Source organism: Typopeltis vanoorti, chromosome 5, assembly GCF_054136105.1.
Source record: "Typopeltis vanoorti isolate ZY-2024b chromosome 5, IOZ_Tvanoo_1.0, whole genome shotgun sequence".
NCBI lineage: Eukaryota > Metazoa > Arthropoda > Arachnida > Uropygi > Thelyphonidae > Typopeltis > Typopeltis vanoorti.
Window position 1 is genome coordinate 127,053,284 of NC_143553.1, and position 17,810 is coordinate 127,071,093.

The window sequence follows — 17,810 nt, forward strand, 5'->3', positions numbered from 1 at the left end:
AAATAGGAAAAAGAAGCACCAATCTGAAAATTGAAATTGATAGTAAGAATCTAGAGCAGGTAGAAAACTTCACCTACCTTGGAGGAGTTATTGAGTACAATGGTGAAATTATAAAAGATATAAACAGACAAATCAGTCAAGCACCCCAAACTTTTGGACAACTTAATAAAATATGGAAGTCAAGAGACATCAAACAAGTAACAAAAGTAAGAATCTATGAAACAATGGTCCTCCGAATACTCCTCTATGGAAGTGAATGCTGGAATCTCAAAAAGGCTGAAGAGAAAAAATTATTACTTACTGAAATGGGTTGGCTAAGAAGATTACTTGGAGTATCTCTGCTGGATCGACTAAGAAACAAAGACGTACGGAAATGACTAAAACAAGAAAGAACAATAATAGATAAAATCCAAGAAAGAAGACTGCGATGGTTTGGCCATGTGATCAGAATGGGAACAGAAAGACTACCATCTAAAGTCCTGAATACAATGATGGAAGGTAAAAGATCCAAAGGATGGCCCAGAATTAGATGGATAGACAAAATAAAAGAGAACCTGAAAACCAAATCACAACAAGCGATACCAAACTGGACAGAATTGTTCAGACTCTCCCGGGACAGACAGAAGTAGAAAGAGTTCAATCAGCCTCATCATCATCCACATAGATGATGGAAGAGAGAAGAAGAAGCAAATTACTTAGGAAAGACCTACCCTTCACAAAACCATGCTATCCCCTTATAGAGTATCATATTCCTACCCACCCAGTCCTGAATTCTCTCTTTCACTAATTTCTCAAATACCTTCACCACCACTCCTGAGATGCTGACTGGCCTCTTTTATGCAATGGGACGATTTTACCCTTGTTCCACTCCAGTGGCACTTTCCCAATCCCTGAGGCTTAAATTAAACAGGTTGGTCAGAAGAGCTGATAATTCCCTTATATTCTTGTACTACAAGGGCCGATATGCCACCTAATGCCATGGTTTTGCTGAAAGCTGATCCCCTCAGCTCGTCATAATTGCATGGTTTGTAATTCTGCATATAAATTCCACATATCTACCTGGATATTGAATGAAGGAGATTGGCTGGAAATTAGGGGATTTAGCTGACCAATTTGTAGTCTTATTGGCTTAAACCAAAAGACATGCTACAAGATGAAAAATCAGCTGCTGTAACAAACCCAAACCTGACATCAGCAGACTTCAAGATAGCCACCATAATTGGTGTCATAAGTGAATGTAGCTGTATATTTGAACTATGCTAAAGGAAGTGTTTTTAAATAGTGTACAGTGTTGCTTTTTATTGTATAATTGTGCTTCATTTTTTCACGCTGGATACAAGTGTCCTTCAGCGGTGTTTATTGTTAGATTTTTGTTTGTTTATTTCTGTTTTTTGCTACTTGTTTGTTCCTCTTGCTTCCGCTTTCTGAAAATGATATCTGTAAAAAACCACACTGAAATCTCCAGCACAAAGATTGAATTTTGCTCTGGATTTTTCTCAGTGGATGAGCTGTGAAAATTGCTTCAACTATATACACTGAAAAATGGAAAGATTTGTTTCACTTTTGAACAAAAAGAAGGAAAAGGGTATTGCCTTGTTAGAGAATTTAGAAATGGGAGCTAGAGTCACAACCATAGTAGTAGAGCTTAGGTAAGAGTTGGTGAAAATGCAAAGAGAAATGAAGCATCTGGAAGATGAGATTAAACATCTAAAAAAGAGACCTAATGTGAATGAGAAGGACAAAGTTAGTATTATGAAGAAAGAGTCAAAGGATAATCATATATCATTGTATGGGGACTCAATCTTATGCTTTGCAGAGAAGGAAAGCACAGGCATCAAAATTAGTGGTAGCTGTAGACAAGAATGATTTAGTTGGTGAAGAAAGGAATGTCGATAGAGACTTGAGGAAGTAAAGGATAATAGTGCCGTTGGAAAAATCATTAGCAAGTTGCCCAGATAATGACAATAGTGACTTGGGATGGGGAGCAGAGATCATAAAATGGCAAGATGGCTGAGTTTTATGTGATGCAAAAAGGGATTCAGTTTGTGGAGTAAATTTGAAGGAAAGTTGGAATGGTTTAAAGTTGATGGATTGCATTTAAATGGATTTGGTGTTTGGCATTTAGAAATGGTACTGTTAGTTGGAAGGCACAGAATCAAGAAGTTAATGTAGTTAATGATCAAAGAGTACTTGCAAAGCAGGATATCATAGCTAAATGAGTTGTCCAAAAGGAGGAAGATGGATACAAGATTGCAGATGAAGTTGCAGAAGTACAAATAGATGAAATGCATATTTGAGACAAGTATGAATGGCAATCAGAGTCAGAATCAGATCAGGGATAAGGGCATGGTTGGACTGAACAGAGAGAGAGGTGTGGTATGCTGGCTAGAGTAGAGAACATTGGTGCTGATAGAATGGTCTCAAAGATGCAGGGAATGCTATGCTTGTATACAAATGTAAGGGGTATTCAAAATAAGATAGCTGAGTTTGTTGTATTGATTGAATCGGTATGGCAAAAGATAATTCATATAAGTAAAACTTGGTTCCTGACATCATATCAATGCTGATGTGATGTAGGGAATAGAAATGGAAGGATAAACAATTTTCTGGAAGGACAGGAACTTGAAAAGAGGTGTGTGTGTGGGGGGGGGGGAGTAGTACTGTTAATGATTGCAGAGGAATTGAATCCAGAAAGTATGGAAGTTGATAACACACATGCAACTTTTGAACTTTGTGGTGTGAGGTTGAAAATAACAGGCTAGCATACTGATAGGATGCTGTTATAGGCCAGAGAATATGGAGAATATTGATTATGAAATGTTAAGGCAAACTGGATTGGCAATGTGAAAAGAAGGTGACCTGATGACAGACTTTAATAACCAGAATATAGATTGGAAAGGAGACAGTGTACATACAGGAATGATGAGAATGAGTTTGTTGAATTTCTGAGAGAGAAATATCTTAAGCAGTATTTGACTGAAGCAACTAGAGGCTTTAGTATAATTATACATTTAGTTTAATCCTTTATACAAGTGTAAGCAAACAAAGTTTGCGCCTGAAGTATCTTCAGGACTGGGGCAACTCGTAACAAAGGTGGACAAAGTTTCACATCACTTGCCTTAGTATCCCATAATGCAAAGCACATCTCCTTGTGGACATGTATAATGATATGCATTATGGGAAGGATCACTACCCAGACTGGTTTCGACCTTTATTGAGGTCTCTTCAGTGGGAGCCAGACCCAGAGGTGATACCAAGGTTGAAGCAATGCAGTAGTCATGTTTACCTATATGAGTTGCCAAAAGTGAAAAAAACTTCCAACATAGATGCTTTAGTGTGTTAGATTTGGGGATAACTTCACAAGATGTAGTTTGCTAATGAGAAAAAGTTACTGCCAAAAATTCCATATATGCAATTACAAGGTGGGTGATTATGAGAAGCTCTGTAGTCGACCAACATCAAAACACTCGGTAGATGAGATATGCATAGACATTGACAGTGCTTAGAAATTCATAAGGCAGTATCTGCCACAAGCAATGTATAACTGCATATCAAGGGTTAAGTGAGTAAACAGAGTAAGAGTGAAATGAATGAACAGTGAAATCAAGCAAGCTATGTTGGAAAAGAAAATGCTATGGAGGAGGAACAAGACAGATTGTGGTAATCAGATCCATAAGGAGTATAGAGTGTAGTAGGCTAGAAGGTAAGGAGCATGGTAAAGAAAGAACAGGTGCAGTAATTAATCTTGGTCAGGCCAAGATTAATTCAAGGAAATTATTCTGCTATATGGCAAGCAAGAGAAAGAATAATTATGGCAGGCTGACACTGGTGGATAGTCATAGCAGCAGAATAACAGTTGCAAAAGATATAGTGAAATTACTGAATGAGTACTTTATCAGCATTTATCATACTGGTGTAAATTCTAACGTGCAATATATAGAAGGCAAGTGTAAGGAGAACTTCAAGTGAAAGAATCAGAGGTGTATTAGGTATTGATTGGGTTAGATGTTAATAAGGCTATGAAAATGGATGAATATCATCATGTATTCTTAAGGAATATGCACAACAATTAGCTATGCTTTCAACCTGGTTATTTAATGAAAATCTTGCAGTGGGTAGGGATCCTAAGAAGTGGAAAAAAGGTAAAATAGTACTACTCCACAAGCATGGTTCCAGAACAGAAGTTTCCAACTATAGACAAGTCTGTATAACTGCAGTTGTGGTCAAGGTGTTGGAGAGATTGGTTAGGAATAGAATACAAGATTGGATTGATGGACACAGCATTCCTTATGATAGTCAGCATAGGATCTGTAAAAGGTAGGTCCTATTTTAGCAATTTACTTGCATTTTATGATAGGATAATGAGTGTGTTAGATAAAAAAGAATTATCTACAGTGATATTCTTGGATTTTGCAAAAGCATTTGATAGATTACCACATGATAAATTAGTGTACAAACTGCAGAGGATGGAAACAGATAGTATATTGGTTAGATGGATTGGCTCTCTGAATGATACCAGTAAATTGTGTATGGTGAAGTAGTGTCTCAAAAAAGGAGAATAAACAGTGGCTAATGATGCAAAGTTGGGGAGGATTATAAGTAGCACTGCTGATGTTAATTCCCTTCAGGAAGAATTGAATAGACTTTTATATAATATTATATATATATATATATAAATAATATATATACAGGCAGTCCCCAGGTTATGGTCGAGATACGTTCCTGAGAACATCATTAGGTTGGATTTGTATGTAACTCAAATCCCTGATAAACAGTGCATATACAGTAATAATACTAATATAATGGCTCATATGGGCAATAATAATACAGTGTGTAATACTGTAATAATAATAATAATATTAGTAATAATAATAACAATACCCCTGTACTGTAATCATGAATTAAAGTACAGGGGTATTGTATATATACAGGATTTGATTCTGTTGCTTAATAGTATAATTTTTGTGAAAATTATACTATTAAATAATCTTTTTACGAGTTTTTTCCGTTATTAATTTTGTGTTTATATGTCTGCTCACGGTTTGCCATTATTAAAGCTTATTCTGTTGCTGGAGGAAGGGAGCTTACTACTAAAGTCAGTTTCTTGAAAAAGGTATCTAGGGTTGTTTGCACAGCCTTTTTTTTTTTTCATCATAAATGGACTTGTAGCAGCTGATGTTCTCACTAACTGCACGGTAAACCTTTGAACAACCACTCAATGTTAGGATCTTGCTCCTCAAGCTAAACAAATTCTGCTTCAATGAGACAAAAGAGGGGTGCTTAAGGGTCAAAGCTGTATAACTGAGAAGAGACCTCCACATAGCCTTTAAAGGAATGCGGAGAACCGACCAGGGCTTCTGACCTAATGTCCAATCCTCACCTTCTCGTGGTGCACCCTGTTGGGTATCTACTTTGATACTGAACGAATGAGGATGGGTTGGCAATTTGGGATTTAGCCAACCAAATTGTATTTCTATTGGTTAAACCAAAATAAAAAATGATGGTACAACATGACAAAATTTCATGTCGGATGGGGCGTCGCCCGGTTAAACAAGGCCCCAGTTGTTTTCACCAGGGAACCAGGACGAACAGCAAAAAGTCAGCCACTGGAACAAATCTGAAAACAAACCCCAACTCAACATCACCACAGTTAAAGATCGGTACTATCAACGTAAGAAGCCTGAATGGCAAAGAAATGGAGCTAGCTGAGGAATTAGATCGACATAATAGGGGTGACTGAAACAAAAAAGACCAAAACTGGTGAGATCTTTCTGAGCAATAAATACAAAATGTTATATTCAGGCAATGACAATCAAGGAAAAGAAGGAGTAGCCATAGTATTCAACACAAAATACGAGGCTAATCTTCTTGAATGGCAGGAAGTCTCAAGTAGAGTAATGTGGGCAAATATGAGAATGGGGAACTGGACAATGAGACTTATTTGTGCCTATGGTCCCACAGAAGATTCTACTAAGGTAGAAGTGGAGGAATTTTTTGAGGCTTTAGAAAAAGCAACTGACACAATGAAAAAGGAAAAGTTGGTCCTTGTTGGGGATCTAAAAAGCAGAGTAGGAAATGATTGTGAGACATACAAAAATATTTTGGGAAAATTTGGAGAAAAGAGCAAAGCTAATAATAATGGCAATATCTGTTGGATTTCTGCTCAGAACATGGACTGGTTATTATTAACACCATGTTCCAACATAAAAATGTGCACAAATTCACATGGAGAGAAGAGGCTAGGAATAAGAAAAGTCTCATTGACTATGTTATTGTTGATAGTGATGTTTTCTCCCTGGTGCAGGACACCAGAGTGTAGAGAGGACTTGAAATTGGAAGTGATCACTATTTAGTCTTGAGCAGGATAAAATTGAATTTCATATTGAAAAGAATAACATGTAAGAAAGTTTTAGAGCGAATAAAAGTTGAGCAGCACAGTGATAAAAAACACTGACCAGGCATGCAGTCAGGAATACATATCCATACTTGAAGTAGAAAAAGCCATCAAAGGCTTGAAATGTGGAAAGGCAGGAGGAGTAGATGATATTCGACCAGAAATGCTGAAGTATGGTGGTATAAGAGTCTTACAGTGACTGCACTGCATAGTTCAGAAAGCCTGGACAGAGGGACGAATTCCCGATGATTGGAGTAGAGCTCTCATAGTACCCATATATAAAAAGGGAAATAAAACTGAATGTGAGAATTACAGAGGTATTTCCCTACTGAGTGTTCCTGGCAAGATCTATGCAAGTATACTTGAGAAACAGTTGAGAGCCTTTGATGGCTTTTTCTATTTGTCGTAAAGTGAAGATCTGATCCTGACAGCCTCTATTTGGCCTGAATTGTGGAGGAAAAGCTTGGTGAAGAACAAGCTGGATTCAGGCCAAATAGAGGCTGTCAGGATCAGATCTTCACTTTACGACAAATAGTCGAGAAAGCATGGGAATATAACAAAGATCTGTATTTAAGTTTTGTCGATTTGGAAAAGGCATATGACAAGGTGCCAAGAGAGAAGCTATTCACAATACGCTGCAGTTATATGGTGTCAGTGGGGCATTATATCAAGCAATACTTAGTCTTTATTTGAGTTGTGAGTCAGCAGTCAGAATTGAAGGAAGTACAGGAAGATGGTTTAATGTTAAATCTGGTGTGAGACAAGGATGTACATTATCCCCTCTGTTATTCATTATCTATATGGATCACATTATGAAGGAATGTGGTATTAAACCTGATATCAAAATTGGAGATGTTAATGTCAGCTCTTTGCTTTATGCAGATGATGTTATACTTCTAAATAAATCCGCTACAAGTCTGCAAGATTCTCTGACTAAATTGAATAGCTGTTGTAATAGATATGGTATGAAGGTCAGCAATAAAAAGACAAAGACAATGAAAATAGGCAGAATCATTGAAAATGTCAACTGTGTTGTGAATGGAGAACCTGTGGAACAAGTAAAACATTTCAGCTACTTAGGCACAATTTTTACTGAAGATGGTAAACTAAATATAGAAGTAGACAACAGAATCAGCAAAGCTGGTATCGTGGGAAGTCAATTGAATAAATTCATATGGAATAAGAAAGAAATTAGTCAGAACACTAAATTAGCTGTATACAAGACTGTGTTAAACCAATTTTAACTTATGGATCTGAGAGCTGGGTCAGAAGTAAAACACTTGACCAAAGACTAGAGACCACAGATATGAGAGTCCTGAGAAAGATTATAGGCATGAACAGATGGCATCAATGGCAGTATCATATTAAAAACGAGGATATTAGGAAAGAACTTGACATTGTCAGCATTCAGGAATGCGTTAGCAGAGCTAATCTTAGGTGGTATGGTCACTTAAACAGAATGGGTGAAGAAAGATTAGCAAAACAAGTGTTCTCTGTCAGGTTGGCAGGAAAACGACCCAGAGGAAGACCAAGATATAGGTGGATTGATACGGTACAAAGTGCCTTAGACGATAGAAATATAAGATCTGATAATGTTGGAGTCTTGACAAGTAACAGACTGATTTGGAGGAAAATTGTAGATAGGAAGTTAGTAATGATGTAATTTTTTCATGTAGTACTGTCATATCCTGTACAACCCTTGAGGGTACATGGCAGGAATTTGATGATGATGATGACGATGAAGTTGAGCAGCTCTCAGATGTGAACTGTAGACTAAAATACACAAAGATTATTGAAGAAAAAATGAAAGAGTTTGAGAACAGGAATCAAAACTTGGAGATTCAGTGGCAAACTCTGAAGAAAACATTGATTGATTCTGCCAGAGAGGCATGTGGTCAGGTTGTTTGTAAGGATAAAAAAATCAGAACTCCCTGGTGAACACAGGAAGTTAAAGAGGCAGTGAAGGAAAAGAAGAAAGCATATCAAAAGCTCCTGTCAAATAAGTCAGCTTGTGCTCTTAGAGAATATAGAGACAAATGCAAGAATGCTAAACACTGTGTAAAACTAGCTAAACAAAAGTCATGGGAGGACTTTGGCAAGAATATAGAAAATAAATATCAAGAAGGTGGCAAAATATTCTGGAGGTTGTTGAAGAAGCTTAGGAATGGAGGAAAGAGTGCTGTAAAAGGAGTCAGAGATGATAAAGGCGACATGAAAATGGGAGAAAAAGATATCCTTGAAGTATGGAGTAATTACTTTGAAAAACTGCTAAATGAAACAAGCAGTGATGACAGCACAGTGGTAAAAAATACTGACCAGGCATGCAGTCAGGAATACATATCCATACTTGAAGTAGAAAAAGCCATCAAAGGCTTGAAATGTGGAAAGGCAGCAGGAGTAGATGATATTCGACCAGAAATGCTAAAGTATGGTGGTATAAGAGTCTTACAGTGGCTGCACTGCATAGTTCAGAAAGCCTGGACAGAGGGACGAATTCCCGATGATTGGAGTAGAGCTCTCATAGTACCCATATATAAAAAGGGTAATAAAACTGCATGTGAGAATTACAGAGGTATTTCCCTACTGAGTGTTCCTGGCAAGATCTATGCAAGTATACTTGAGAAACGGTTGAGAAGAATTGTGGAAGAAAAGCTTGGTGAAGAACAAGCTGGATTCAGGCCAAATAGAGGCTGTCAGGATCAGATCTTCACTTTACGACAAATAGTCGAGAAAGCATGGGAATATAACAAAGATCTGTATTTAAGTTTTGTCGATTTGGAAAAGGCATATGACAAGGTGCCAAGAGAGAAGCTATTCACAATACGCTGCAGTTATATGGTGTCAGTGGGGCATTATATCAAGCAATACTTAGTCTTTATTTGAGTTGTGAGTCAGCAGTCAGAATTGAAGGAAGTACAGGAAGATGGTTTAATGTTAAATCTGGTGTGAGACAAGGATGTACATTATCCCCTCTGTTATTCATTATCTATATGGATCACATTATGAAGGAATGTGGTATTAAACCTGATATCAAAATTGGAGATGTTAATGTCAACTCTTTGCTTTATGCGGATGATGTTATACTTCTAAATAAATCCGCTACAAGTCTGCAAGATTCTGTGACTAAATTGAATAGCTGTTGTAATAGATATGGTATGAAGGTCAGCAATAAAAAGACAAAGACAATGAAAATAAGCAGAATCATTGAAAATGTCAACTGTGTTGTGAATGGAGAACCTGTGGAACAAGTAAAACATTTCAGCTATTTAGGCACAATTTTTACTGAAGATGGTAAATTAAATATAGAAATAGACTACAGAATCAGCAAAGCTGGTATGGTGGGAAGTCAATTGAATAAATTCATATGGAATAAGAGAGAAATTAGTCGGAACACTAAATTAGCTGTATACAAGACAGTGTTCAAACCAGTTTTAACTTATGGATCTGAGAGCTGGGTCAGAAGTAAAACACTTGACTAAAGACTAGAGACCACAGATATGAGAGTCCTGAGAAAGATTATAGGCGTGAACAGATGGCATCAATGGCAGTATCATATTAAAAGCGAGGATATTAGGAAAGAACTTGACATTGTCAGCATCCAGGAATGCGTTAGCAGAGCTAATCTCAGGTGGTATGGTCACTTAAACAGAATGGGTGAAGAAAGATTAGCAAAACAAGTGTTCTCTGCCAGATTGGCAGCAAAACGACCCAGAGGAAGACCAAGATATAGGTGGATAGATACGGTACAAAGTGCTTTAGACGATAGAAATATAAGATCTGATGATGTGTTGACAAGTAACAGACTGATTTGGGGAAAATTGTAGATAGGAAATTAATAATGATGTAATTTTTTTCATGTAGTACTATCATATCCTGTACATCCCTTGAGGGTACATGGCAGGAATTTGATGATGATGATGATTAACTATCAGTGAATGGAATGCTTTACTGGAATATGTTGTTAATGCAGGGAGTGTTAAGGATTTTAAGATTCAGTATGATAAATATGTTGTCAGTTGAATAAACCTCCCACGATGGGTTTGCCGACTCCATGCAGGCTGTAATAATAATAAATACAAGTATTCATGGAAAAGAATTGGAAGCAGCAGAAGAATTATAAAAAATACCATATCAACCAAACAAGTGAGATTCTTGGAAATAGCAACTACAAGATGATATTCAGGCAATGATCATCAGGGAAAGGAAGTTATGAAAACCCATCCAGCTGAATCCATCAAGTGGTCATTCAAGCAAAATTATTTTTAAGAATGGATGTAATGTTATAAGAATATGAACACTGTTTCCCTTTGAATTCTACTGCAAAAATTTTTAACAGGTCTCAATAATTGCTCTTAAGAAGAATATGTGAATATATGGTAATTGGCTAAAAATCTTTTTGTGATCAAATGGTCAATTGTGATTGATGTTATAGACACCACTGATTTAAATATACTGACATTGTGGGTAAATGATATTAGTTACCAGTTCAATGGCAAAGTGTAATGTTATGCACCATGTAATGAAAAGATGTATATTGATGAAACTGAATGACAGGAAACTGATGACCAAGGCATTCAATAATGATGGAGAGAAGGAATGGATATTCATAATTTGCAAAAGTAGCCAAAACAGATTAATGGATCTTTTGGATATTAAGAAACACAATAATCAGTAGATATGAGAAGTTTATTGTTCCTCCATATAAGATTTTGATATGGCCACATCTGGACTACTGCACATAGATATTGTTGTTTGAATTTATTGAGGATATGGAAGCTGTAGAGAGGATCAAGAGTGAGTGTGCAAGATGGCGATGAGTCTGCAGAAATGTTCCTTACAAGGACTGAAAATGAAAATTTATAGTTCGGCTGATAGGCAGAAAAGAGGGGAAATAGAAACATACAGGGTGTTCGGGATAAATTTGACAGTTTCGTAAGGAAAAAGAAAATCTTCTTTGTATCTATTAAATTTAATGAATTGACAAAAAAACATTACAGGCAGAGTTAATTACAATACTATCAACAAGATTTACTCAAAATAACCACCATTAGCATCGATCACAGCTTCAATTCTGCTTCGGAACCTCGAACAAGCTGATGCTACAGTCTCCCTGGGAAGGGCCGCAAAAACTGTTTTAATTTTATCCATTAACTGGGCTTTTGTATTACTGGAAGTGCGATTGGTGTCTTTTTCAACTGCGCCCCATACAAAATAATCCATGGGGTTAAGGTCTGGGGAGTTTGGAGGCCAAACATTTGGACTGGTGAAGTCGTAGAAATTTTCAGACAACCATTTTTGACTTTTCCCAGAGGTGTGGCAAGGGGCCGAATCCTGCTGCCATACATACGGCCTACCATTGGCTACCCTTGTTATCCAGGGCTTGACTACAGTTAGCAACTCCACGAACAAAGCCCGAATTCCAATGCCAGGGTTCTTCAACACCTGTTCCTGCAGATTTGCGAGGAATTCTGCTGTACGAACGCAATCAGATCGTCTGCTAGGGATCTTTCTTCTTGCTACATCCTCGTAGTCACCATTGCAAGTCTCTAGTTCATGCCTGATTGTTTTTACTGTATTCAGGGAGCATTGGGCAACAGTCGTAATATCCTTATTTTGATGGCGGGCACGAATCATCATGATACAAGTTATTCTCTTCCATGATTCAGGTGGGTTCCAGCTATCCATCCTTTCTGACATCTTGTATATGAATGAAGAAGGGTCCAAACTTTTAAATGAAGAGAAGTGTGTGTTAATACATGTAACTTACGGAAAAATATAATTGATTATAAATATGTCAAATTTATCCCGAACACCCTGTATAAGTCACTAAGAAGGGTTTTATAGGATTGATATCGAAGAAATTTTTGAATACATGACAAGAAAGGAGAGAGCAAAGGGTCATCTTAAAAGCTTTATAAGTGTGGTTAGCAAGGGAATGAAGAATGGGTTTTAGCTGGAGAATGCTAAATAAATGAGGTTGAAACGGTTGCCAGATGCAATTACAAGTGCTCTAAATGAGTTTATGGAGAGATATGATAGATATTGCATGAATATTTGTTAGTATGGACTTCCAGGAATGAATCTTCAGACTCCATACAGATGTGCACGTGTGTGTGTGCATGCATGCACACACGCACGGGGGGGGGGGGGGGGAAGAGATGTTGATCATTTGTATGCAGTTTTGTACTGCATTGTGAAAATACCATTCATTTCATTCATCTGGCTTAGGAGGAGCTAGATCAATTAGCTACATTTCATGTTTATTTTTCTTGTTATTATTATTATTTGTTTCAATCTTTCCATATGTTACTCATTTCACTCCAGAAATGTATTAACAAACATGGTCAAAATATCTTTTGTATCATGAATACTTTCTACCTGTTTATTCATATACTGTATTATCCCAATAACATAAATGAAAATGCATTTCAATGTTTTATCATGCATTACTTTTTAATAATTTGTACTGAGATATTACCTGAAAGACAACTCCAGCCATTAACTGAGGATGGGGTTGTTGGCTAGAAAGGAATTCACCAATCACTTTATTGAGTACATCCTGAGCTGGAAAAAATTCCATGAGGAACGAAGGCAATATCTGGCATATCACTTGAGCTTCAAATGGAAAGCCACGTTTGATTCTATGCATAATGGAAAAGAATCTTTTTATATACAGATATTTATTATTGTTTTATATAACTAAAATTATGGTATAAACTTATAACTTTAAATAATTAGTATCAGAAAGCTGAACTCAACAACTATTGACCAATCAGTATCTCAGGAGTGATGGTGAAGATTTTGGAAAAGTTGGTTAGGGCTTGCATTCAGAAATGGGTTATTTATTTTATTTATAGCGTATGATGATATAACGGCCGTAAGGCCCCCTTTTACAGGGAAGTACGGCATCATCTCAATCCCCCCAAATTTTATCTGGGCTTGGGACTGGCATAACTGACAAATCAGACCTATGGCTGGGACTCGAGTATTCCTGACTGTAATCTGCATGTTTTCATGGGGCCGGTTTGCCTGTTTGTGGGAGGAAAAACCCCAGATAAACTGGGGAGGAAAACCCTGCTGTCCATGCCCAAGACCGACTAACTTGGCTATGTCATAGAAAGATCCTAAGCCCCTCATGTTGGTGACAAGAATTGAACCCAGGACACGCCTTTCCCCAGGCATATGGTTGCGAAGTGTCTTTCCCATATGCCTGGAAAAGATACTCCTTTTCCAGGCATATGGTTGCAAAGCACATAGCCACTCGGCTAACCACATGGTTGACAGAGAATCTCTATTTTGCAATGAACAACATGGGTTTATTAAGGGAAGGTCATGTTTTAGCAACTTGCTCACATTCTATAATGATGATGGTATTGAACTAGAAAAGGGGAATGGATACACCATGATACTTTTGGATTTAGATAAGGCTTTTGACAGAATACAGCATGGCAGACTGTTGCATAAATTGGAGAATATGGGTTTGGATTATAAAATATTAGCATGGATAAGAGAATGGCTGATTGACACATATCAAAAAGTGGTACATGGGGGATGTGAGTCTGTAAATTTTAAGGTAATCAGTGTGTACCACAAGGATCAGTCCTTGGTCTACTGGTATTCAATCGCTACATTAATGACACTGGGAAGGATTTGACAGGTGACATACAACTATTTGCTAAATGATGCAAAGGTAATCAGGAATGCAGCTGATATGCAGTACTTGCAGAATGATTTGAATAGACTGGAATTTTGGACACGGGAAAATGGATGTCAGTAAATGTAAAGTCATGCAATTTGACTTAATTAGATATCCAATGTTGTATTACATTGGTGGGATTATGCTAGAGGAAACTGATTGGGCTAGTTATCTTGGAGTGTTAGAAGATTAGGAAGTTGAAGTTCAGGGGCCATGTAGCAAAGACTACAAACACAACTCAAAAGATAATTGCAATGCTGAAATGAACTTTGACATGTAAAGATAAGGAGGTCATTTGCCTCTTTACAAGGCCTTGATAAAACCTCATCTGGACTATTGTCCAAAGGTCTAGTCTCCATTGTGATTCTGATACAGTGGAGAGAATACAAAGGAGAGTGTTAAAATGATATCAGGAGTGTGGAATATTGATTATAAAGACAGATTGAGAGTTTGCACACTGCAGACACTAGCAAACAGGAGAAAGTGGGGTGATATGATTGGGACCTACAAATTTCTGAAAGGGTCATACAGGATTTGAGTTGATGGAATTTTTCATTTTATGGTAGGTGGGGAAAGGACAAGAGGGAATCCTTGAAAGCTAAAAAAAGAATGCCACTAAGGGGTGGGATCTAGATTTTTCTTTCATAGAGTGGTGCATGATTGGAATGGATTGCAATCGGATGTTGTGTATGCTAGCAGTATGAATGAATTCAAGAACAAGTATGATAGATGGTGCATGAAGTAGGCGGCTTCCCTCGATGAGTCCTCGACTCCCTGGAGGTCTCTCTTAATAATAATAATATGATCATAAGATTAGCAAGTGCCTAAAACTCACTTGCATAAGAGTCACTGTACACTCTTACTCTGACACACAAGTATCAGAGTAAAAAGTACAGTGACTGTATTACCAAATAGAGTATTTTTTCCAGTGAAGATTGTCTGAAAACAGTAATCAATAAAAATTGATGGAATATATTTGTGATATCAATGAGTTACTATTAACAGCTATTCAGCATTTCTCAGAAAACTACTAAATCAAAATGACCAATAGCCACAGGCAAAAGGTCACTAGCAAAAAAGGAACACTATTCTTGTTTTATACAGTATGTAAATCATTACAGTGAAAATTGAAGAACATATTCATTTGCATCCACTAGTAATGATTTAAATATTATGTAAAGAACAAGAAAAAAAAATTTCTCTTTTAACATTAACGATACAATAATGAAATGATACTGTACTATACTTAGGCTACTGCAGTTATAAATCAGTATACTGAAGAAGTAACAAACAAAATATCAGAAAGTGAACTAGTGAAAACATAGCATGCAATATGAATAAATTACATATAATCAAAATAATTACCGATCAAATAAAATAGTAACCCTTTCCATTGCAGCAATCAACAATTCTGGATCAGTCTGTGTGCCAACATCTCCTTTATTATCTTCAGATGAAATATCTTCTACTGTACTTTGGAGTCCTGTAGTCCACATGTCTGTACCTTTACCTATATAATAGACAATAATGGTTGTTAATGTTGTTGTTGTCTTGTCCTTTGAAGAGTCTTAGATGTTTCCGTGTGCTCCTTGTACTGCTTTGGCTATGTCTGTGATTTTGTTTGTATAGAGCTGTTGTTCAGGATTAGGATCTATTTCTTGCAAGGCTACTGTAATTGCTGGACAGGTAAAGATGTGAGTGGGTGTCAGTTCAGTATTGGGGCAGTTGTTGCAGTTTCTATATGTTCTCATATCATCTGTATTGATCTTCATTCCTCTATAATGTCCTGTTCGTAGTCTTGCTATCGTGGTGGAGGTCCTTCTGTCAGCATTGATCTCGGGAATTTGATGTTGTATCACTGATTTCAATGGAATTAGTTTAGCTATTGCTAGTGCATTGGCATCAGCAAGAGTTATCATATGAGTTTCTTGGTTGAGTTCTCTGGCCTCTTTTGCTAATTTATCAGCTGCTTCGTTGTGATCAATGCCTACATGAGCAGGAATCCATTGTAAAATGCAACTTTTACCTAAACACATGATTGTTAATGCACTGGCAAATAACAAAATATATTTTCTGAATGAAGCAGATTGGACTGAATGTGTTTTATGATTTTATGATTTTGAATGCAAAAACCAAAGTTTTAATAAATTTAGTTTAATCCTTTATCCAAGTGTAAGCAAACAAAGTTTGCACCTGAAGTATCTTCAGGACTGAGGCAACTCATGGAGCAAGCTCTCATCACTACTTGTCTTAATATCTCCCATAATGCAAAGCACATCTCTGTGCAGACATGTATAATGCTATGCATTAAGGGAAGGGCTACTACCCAGACTGGTTTCGACCTTTATTGGGGTCTCGTCAGTGGGAGCCAGACCCAGAGATAGTGGAAACACTGGATTAGTCATATTTACCTATACGCGTTGCCAAAAGATGTCTCACTTTATTATTAAATTACTCTGGAGTTAGAGAAAGATGTTGGAAGATTTTTTCCCACTTGGTTAGACTATAATAAATTTAGTTTAATCCTTTATCCAAGTGTAAGCAAGCAAAGTTCGCACCTTCCCTTAATCCACAGCATTATACATGTCTGCAAGGAGATGTGCTTCGCATTATGGGAGATATTAAGACAAGCAGCGATGAGAGCTTGGTCCACCTTTACCATGAGTTGCCTCAGTCCTGAAGATACTTCAGGTGCAAACTTTGTTTGCTTACACTTGGATAAAGGATTAAACTAAATTTATTATAGTCTAACCAAGTGGGAAAAAACTTCCAAAACCAAAGTTTTCTTTGTAGCATGAAGAGTTTATGAATAACAAGGAATTTAATTTGTGATAACATTGTTGATAATAATATCAATTAGACATATTTTCCTAGAACTACAATAGAAAGAGAAGATTTGTGTTTTTTCTCCTTGTTTAATTATTAATTATGACAGTTCATGCATTTGTCTTTTGAGGCCAGTTGAATGTGTGTGCTTGTATTTTTTTAGTCTACTTAAATTTGTTTAATTTCTTATTTTTTAGCCAGGTGATAGACCAGTTTCATGTTTGATTTGACTAAGTTTATTTGGTTAACCAGGAACTTCAAATTATTCATTAATTCATTCATTGGAGAATAAAAATATACAAATAATCCATGGATCAAAAGAAAGGATGGTATGAAAACATGTAAGAAATATAAATTGTTTTACAAATAAGGAAATGAAAGACATGATAGTGAGTGGAACACTGGCAAAAATACTCAAGTATGATATCATCTAAAAGATAAATCATGTAATAATGCAATATAAGAAAAAATAAAAGTGATGTAGAAAAGGTGAAATTGAATGAGAGTGATGCACAAGAGCAACATTCACCACCTCATTTCAGAAAGGAATGAAGTAGTAATGAATGAGAGATACAAGGGTGGTCTGAAAAGTTCTAGGCCTAACAATGAAAAACAAATTTATAATTTCAAAATTATTTTTGTTTTTCAACATAATCTCCCTTAAGACTAATACATTTATTCCAGTGATGCTCCAGAGTCATTATCCTGTCCCTGTAGTGTTTCTCACTAAGATCTGCAAAATATCCCTCGACAGCTGCAATCACCTCTTGATTCAAAGAAAAATGCTGACAAGCGAGGAAGAGTTTTAGTTTTGGGAAGAGATAGACGTTACAGGTAGTCACATCTAGGGAATAGGGTGGATGTTTCAACAATTCATAGTGCAGATCCCTTAAT

The 17,810-nt window shown here is 36.7% G+C and overlaps 1 protein-coding gene across 1 annotated transcript in view; it reads right to left on the reverse strand.

The window, feature by feature from the left end:
* The window catches only part of htt (huntingtin), a 1,164,033-nt gene that overhangs the window by 53,903 nt on the left and 1,092,320 nt on the right, over positions 1–17,810 (reverse strand). Inside the window, exons 54-55 of the mRNA XM_090393484.1 lie at positions 15,456–15,600; positions 12,873–13,035 (exon numbers count right to left, since the gene is read on the reverse strand). Of these exons, the coding sequence (XP_090249610.1) occupies positions 12,873–13,035; positions 15,456–15,600 (308 nt within the window). The remainder of the gene's footprint in view (positions 1–12,872; positions 13,036–15,455; positions 15,601–17,810) is intronic.